This window comes from Pyrgilauda ruficollis, unplaced genomic scaffold, assembly GCF_017590135.1.
Source record: "Pyrgilauda ruficollis isolate IOZ18807 unplaced genomic scaffold, ASM1759013v1 scaffold65, whole genome shotgun sequence".
NCBI lineage: Eukaryota > Metazoa > Chordata > Aves > Passeriformes > Passeridae > Pyrgilauda > Pyrgilauda ruficollis.
The window spans coordinates 3,443,993-3,451,182 of NW_024528266.1; the positions used below are offsets into that span (position 1 = coordinate 3,443,993).

General features: G+C 43.1%; 1 protein-coding gene across 1 annotated transcript in view; it reads right to left on the reverse strand.

Moving 5' to 3' along the window:
• Positions 1 to 227, reverse strand: part of EIF4E (eukaryotic translation initiation factor 4E) — a 24,227-nt gene extending 24,000 nt beyond the window's left edge. Inside the window, exon 1 of the mRNA XM_041484225.1 lies at positions 168 to 227. Within this exon, the coding sequence (XP_041340159.1) occupies positions 168 to 185 (18 nt within the window). The 5' untranslated portion in view covers positions 186 to 227. The remainder of the gene's footprint in view (positions 1 to 167) is intronic.
• Between the last annotated feature and the right edge of the window lie 6,963 nt (positions 228 to 7,190).

The following is a 7,190-nucleotide window of genomic DNA, read 5'->3' on the forward strand; positions in this document are numbered from 1 at the left end:
GTAGTTTCCGGCCTCCCCGGCCGGCCGCCTCCTGCCCGCCCTCCTGCCCGCCGCGCCCCCGCTCGTCGCGGCCGGCGGAGCGGCGCCTCGACGAGGAGGAAGAGATAAGGATGCGGTGGGAGGAAGGCAAAGGAAAGGCGGGCGGGAGACGGGAACGCGGCACTCACCGGCTCTACCGCCGCCATCTTAGAGCGCTCGGATCGCGGACGCACCGCGGGGCGGGGCGGGGGCGGGTAAAGGCCCCGGGCCGCGCGCGATTGGCCGCCCGGTGGTCACGAGGGCCCGGCGGCCGTTTGGGGCGCGGTGCCCGCCGGGAGACGTAGTCTTCAAGCGCGGGGGCCGCCGGGAACCCCTCCTACTGGGTCCCGGGCAGGAAGAGGCGGGCGGGGGCGGGAGCGCCCTCTGGCGGCCGCTGCGGGAGCAGCAGCGCCCGCCCGCGCTGAGCGCACGGAGCGGGCCCGGGCTCCAGAGGCACTTGGGCCCGAGCACCGCGCTCTGCGGCCTCCTGCGCCCCGAGCACAGCGCTGTGTAACCCCTTGTTCTTTGAACACAGCGCTCTGTGGCCTCCTGTCCCCAGAACACAGCGCTCTGTGGCCCCCTGTCCCCAGAACACAGCGGTGTGTAGTCCCCTGTCCCAGGAACAGAATCAGAGGATCATTTAGATTGGAAAAGAGCTTTGAGAAAGCTAACACTGAGCCCAACTGTTAACCCAGCACTTCCAAGGCCAGCTCTAAACCGTGTCCATGTGCGTCACATCCACACGTTTTTCTGAACACTGTCAGCCTGTTAAACCAGGTAAACCCTGCCATGGGATTCATTTCAGTGCTGTCATTTGATTAGTACTTATCAAAGGCAAAAGGTTCAATAAAGAAAAGCACAACAAAAATATAATTAATTTCTTAACCTTTTGTAATAGTGCTTGATGATGAGAATACCATAACAGTTTTAAAAGTAAAAGAACTGGGGCATATCTTTATCCCAGGGACAAAACAGAAATTGAAAAAGAAACCATCTAATTTTAAATCACACTATGATGGCAAAACAAGAACATAATCCCTGAAATTTGTACATTCAGAAAGTACATTTTTTTTTTTTTTTTTTTTTTTTTTTTTTTTTTTTTTGTCCAGTGGTATACAGTTCATTTTACCTATTTCATAAAATTTGACTTCTGGCAATTCTTTATATATGATTTGATGCAAAACAGTAATTAATAAATCTTCCTATTTATTTACCTAATAATGCTGCCATATGGATCTTATATTTCACTTTACTTGTTTGGCAGCCAAGCACATTCTTTGACTGCCTGTTTTAATCCTGCCTTTAAGTCTCTTAACATAAATAAAGATAATCCACCCAGAATCATCTCCCTCCCTGATAATTTTTTCTTCATCTTCTTCTGTGTTCAACTTTGTACTTTTATTCTCAAAGAGCCAAGTGTGCAGACCTACATTTTATAGCCCTGAAGGTCATTTTACTGAGAAGAACTATAAGGGAGTGTTAACCACCAAATTGTATTGAATGTCATACAGCATTTGGCTATTTCACTTCTCTCATGCAAGGCAGGGAGAACAGCACGAAGCCCTCTATAAGACAGCTATGCTTATTAACATTGTTTAATTAGCTAGATGAATATAGCACAGCTGAGGTCAGAACACGGCCTACCTCATTGCAACACAAATGGGAAACAAGCACATGTTGTGGTTTGGGATATGTTTTTCTTTGATTTGTTGAGTTTTGGAGGCAAAAAGCCTCTAAAGATGACATCAGAAGTTATCCAACAACTTACAGCAGCAATGAGAGGATTATGAGCCAGTGTAATCCTTTCAAGTGGCTAGCACACATCATAGACAAGATGCTCAGAAGTGATGTGGCTGCCTTGCAAGTGGTATAATCTTCAAACTACAAGGAAATGTAAGGTAGAAGGCAAAGAGGTATCATAGATACAGCCAGGAAACCCCACCTTTTGAAGTTATAGTGGAAAAAAGAAGGGGCTGAAGTAAAGAAATGCTGAGTGTCTCATCTTTAGCAATCCTTCAGGGATTTATCAGTTTCCAGTGTGAATACAGGTAGTTGCTGGGAACATCTTCATTCTGCAAAGTGTGGCATCCAAGTCAGAGGTGTGTAGGTATGGTCTCTAATTGATCTGCATGCCTGTATCTCAGTGATTTGAATGAAATAACACTTTTAGAATCACCATGTTGTATGTGATTAAAAATCTGATCATCTTGATTTTGAAATCTGAAAATAAAAATAATTTTTAATGTCACACAGTATTGTCCATGGTATCTAAAGTGGAAATAAAACAGTGACTGTATTTTACTACTACTAAGTCTATTTTTATGGCCCTCTGATGACACAGAGTGAAATCTCTTTGGATATCAGTAACATTCCTGTTGAATTCATTGGGCCAGAACTTCACTGCATGACTTCTACTCTGTTTCCATAGCAAATAATAAATTTTTTCTCATCTCCAGACATATTCATGGATTCTTCCAAATATTTCCAGCAGTGTAGTTTCTCCCTTTAAAGCTTGCAACTTACTGGTTAAAGAGGAATGCTTTTTACAAAAACACCCTTTTGTTTTTTTACAAAGATGCAGCTTGTTTCCCTTTGATCTTGTCCCATGATAAAGCAACCAGTTTCATATGCATACATTGGAAAATGCTAGAATTCTTGGATACCAGAAGAGTGTTCTTGAATGCAGAGAGAACCATTCTTACATCATAGTGCAAATTTGATGCCCTACATTAATACAGGCTCTGCAAGAGGCAGTACAGCTTGAACAATCAAATCAAAGCAAAACAAAACAAAAGGATGCAGGACCTTCCTTTTCACCACAATTAAAGCTTGCTTGGAATTAGCTTTGAGTAAGGCTCCTCCAGCCTGGATTGTGGCTGGTATGGGCCTTTCAGTAGTTTACATCTGCACCAATGGAGGGGAAAAAAGTGATGCAGGGGCTTAAAATGCATTGCAGCCTCTTTCAACTTAGACAATTGGACACAACTTGAAATCCCACATGATCTTCCCTTAAAGAATAAAAATGGAGACACGTATTTCTTTAATGCAACTCTGTTCATTTACAAAGGTTGTTTACAATTATTTTTCCCCCTATGCTCTTAGAAAGACTATTTTGCTTTGAGCACAGGTTTGTCTTTTCCTCTGAGTAATGTTTCCTATAGGGCTGGTTTCCATTCACTTTTTAAGATCATGCTTTTGTAGCCATCTTTGAGGTGTTTGTGATGGGTTTGCAATTTCTCTTTTTTGCATGCACACAGACACACACAAACTACATAACTGTTGCATTTGGTATGAGAAGCTCAATAAGTGCCTGTACCATCTGGCCAAGCCACAACAGTGCACATTTGCATGTGGTCTGGCTCCTGGGTGGCATTTTTGCATTGTTTCAGCCCTCCCTAGACAAAGAGGCATTTAATTGTGTCTTCAATGAGCCTGAACAGGAGACAGCTACCAAGAGCTTCACTGGGAAAGGGGGACTGCCCAGCCCCCACTGCTGCAATGCAGAGAAGCAAAGAGAGGAGGGGGGACCCAACCTAAGGTGCTCTCTTAATTAAGTAATGTCAAATTCAGTGGCCATTTTCTCCCTAAGCAGCAGCTGTCTCATCTGCCAGCTGCTCTCGCTTTTCTGCAGCTGCTCTCTGACCCATGAGACATCGCTGACCTCCCCTTTTGCCCTCTTTGCTGCCCTCACGTTCTCCCAGCCTTGCATCACTTTGGAGAAGCTGGGAGGACAGCAGTGGACACAAATCAAGCATCATGAATGGGCTATAAAATTAGCGACTCATGCACTGGTCTCTGTGTGGTTGGTCTGTAACACAGGGGGACAGGCAGCCAGAAAGGGACGTGAAAAGCCTGACAGAGAAAAAAGACCTCTGCTCAGGTAAGGTCATAGCAAAGGTCAGTGAACTTCCCCAGCGAGAATGAGTGTGCCACCAAATAATGGGAAATGACAGTGGATGGACCTTCAGATGCAGGAGCCAGTTCACTTTGTAAATCAGAACATCAAGGCCAAATTGGAAAACAAAAGCTTTGAAATACCACAGAAACCACATAACTTTTAATATGGGGATGATGATGTAGGGCTGTTTAAAAACCATTTCAACAGCAAACCCTAGGCCAAATCTTTCAGGGTTTGTTATTCTAGGTGATCTGCCACTGCAGTCTGTGTTCTTTCCAAAGACTGTGGAGGACAAGTACACAAGTTTGCAAATTCCTCAATTAGGAGGCTTGTTGTTCTTTAAATTACACATACATTTAAATTGTTTAATTAATACATGCGTCCTTGGCTTCTCTAAGGAAGCAGGGAAACAGCATGCCTTTAATTTGCACTTCAGAAATACAGCAAATAAATGAAACCGAATAACAGAAGGAACCCCGTCTACTAGTTAGAGCAGGAATCCTCTTTTTTCATTACATGCCTCCTTGTTGACCACTACAAAATGAGCACAGGCATATACTGACATTGTCCCAGTAAGGATGAAAGACAAAAATAGGAATAAATTGTGAAATTTATATTCAGATATGGATTAGAATGTGAATTAGGTGATCATAAAATTTAGTAAAGTATCCGAAATTATTAATAATGATTGTACTGAAATCTCATCAAGAAGCACATGATGACACCTGAGCAGGAGACGCTGAAACTAGATCAGCCAGTATACTTCAGGTTTTTTATACCATGTCAGTAACAACAGGTACTTGCAAACCCTGCTTAACCAGGTAAATGATGTCTGCAACTCCTTAGGGTTCCTTAAATGGAACAAAGAGGCAACTGAAGTGTATGAAGGTATCTGTCCTGCTTTGCTTGATAGCTTGGTTTGTTGCTTACTTGGAAAAGCAGCACTGATTTTTCACAGTACAGTACCTGCTAGCACATGGGTCATTAAGGATCGATTCTGCCTGTTCAGTAACATTTTCCTTTAAGAAGGTTAAAATAAGCACTCAATTATGTGTCCTTTAAAGATATTTCATGATGTTGGTTGGCAGTTGGTTGCCTGTCTTCAGAATGGGGACATAAAAACTGTCACAGCGTGAGCTGCATGAATCAGAACATAGCTATTTTCACTTGTTTAAGAAAATAATTATTGTAATCTTTGTGTTTTGCAGGCACCCTAGAAACATTCCTAATTTGCTCTGACGGTGAATTCACACTTTCTACAAATGATAGGCTGATACAAGTGTTATCAGTACTGGAGAAATGAAGGTGAGAACTGTCAGAAACACAGGTGTCCACCTGCAACTACACCTCAATAATAGCATGGCATCAAATTCCTTTGGTAAATTTGCCATGCTAAGTGAAACAGCTTATCACACAGCAAACCTGGATCGTGCACTGTATCTGCTGCCCTTGTCCTCTGGTTGGCTGGGCTACTTAGCCACTTTTTGCCAATTAATGCTATCATAATGCATCAAGTAGATTTATATAAATACACTTATTCTGAAAAAATAGGATCTATGCTTTTCTGCTCTGGGAAAGCAGAAATTTTCACCTAACCTCTAGCATAGGAGATAGATAAGCCTAAGCCTAGGAGATAAAGACTTGTAAAATTATTGTTATTCTTTATTAAAGATGGGGACAGAAGACCACAGGGAATAAGACAGTTGCAGAAAGTTCTGAGATTATAGTTTGGATTTTGAAACACACTCTCTGGGGAGTCATCTGGATGCTGGGAAATCAGGAGAATATTTTGTGTACTAAGATCAGAATAAGGATTGGTGTAGTTTCATTGAAGTAAATGGCACTGAAGTAGAAAGACAGACAGAATCTCATCCTGCAAAGTTTTAACTGAAATCATAGTCTGTACTTGCCAGCAGTGGGAAGACAGATGAAATTTAAACAAGGAGTGGGATCCCAGTACTAGGGGCTGGATCTTGCAGATACATGCTCTGAAGTGTTTTGCAGCTATTCTCCCACTCAACAGGCATCTATCTCCCTGTGCTCTGAAAGCAACTGCTTATTGACATGAACCAGTAAAAAGCATCTTGCACTGATATTAAGTCAGAGGTGTTTTAGTGCATAGGATAGTGATCGTTCCTCTGTGATACCGTTGAGGCTGCATCTCAAATCCTGCGTTCAGTTCTGAGCCCCTCACTACAAGAAGGACATTCAGGTGTTGCAGCGTGTCCAGAGAAGAGCAATGGAGCAGAGGAAGGAGCACAACTCTGGTGAGAGGCAGCCGAGGGAGCTGGGATGTTTAGCCTGGTGAAAAAGAAACTCAGGAAGGATCTTACTTTTCTCTACAAGAGCCTGAAAGGAGGCTGTAAGCCACGTGGGGGTTGGTCTCTTCTCCCAGGTAACAAGTGACAGGACAAGAGGAAATGGCCTCAGGTTGTGCCAGGGGAGGTTTAGATTGGATATTAGGAAGACTTTTCTTCATGGAAAGGGTTGTAAAGCATTAGAACAGGTGGCCCAGGGAGGTGGTAGAGTCACTATCCCTGGAAGTGTTCAAAAAACATGGATATGGCACTAAAGGGCATGATTTGCTGCTAACCATGGTGGTGGAGCAATGGTGACAGTTGGACTTGATGTTTTCCAACCTTACCAACTCTATCATTCTACATTGACACTAAGTTTGACAACACACAGAGAACATAAGCAGTCACCTTACAGACACAGGTAGTATCTTTTTTTCACTCTCTAATTCATGCAAGTGGAAGAAATATAATATGTGCATTAATCACATTTATTTTTATGACAGATCATTGGTTTCTAATCTTTCTCTTTCCAGAAGACAATCAGCGTCCTTCGTGTGACAATGCCACCTTGACTCTGCAGCCTGTTTCTCTAATTTGAGTTACTGCCTTACTGAATATTGAATTTGTGATGGTTTTTCATGGGCTAAAAATAGAGCAAACGAATTGTTATAAACCACATAGACAGACCTACATACCACAGCCCACACTCCATAATAAAGATATGCTTGAAAAATTTTTTGTACAGCCTCGCAGATGAAAACTACGAGAAATTCTTCACGGAATCAATTAGGTTGGAGGGGACCTCTGGAGATCATCCAGGCAGGGTCACCCAGAGCAGGTGACACGGGAGTGCGTCCATGTGGGTCTGGACTGTCTCCAGAGAGGGAGAATCCATGACCTCCCTGGGCAGCCTGTTACCCTCGTTGTAAAGAAGTTCTTCCTCATGTTGAGGTGAAACTTCTTGTGCTTTAGTTTAT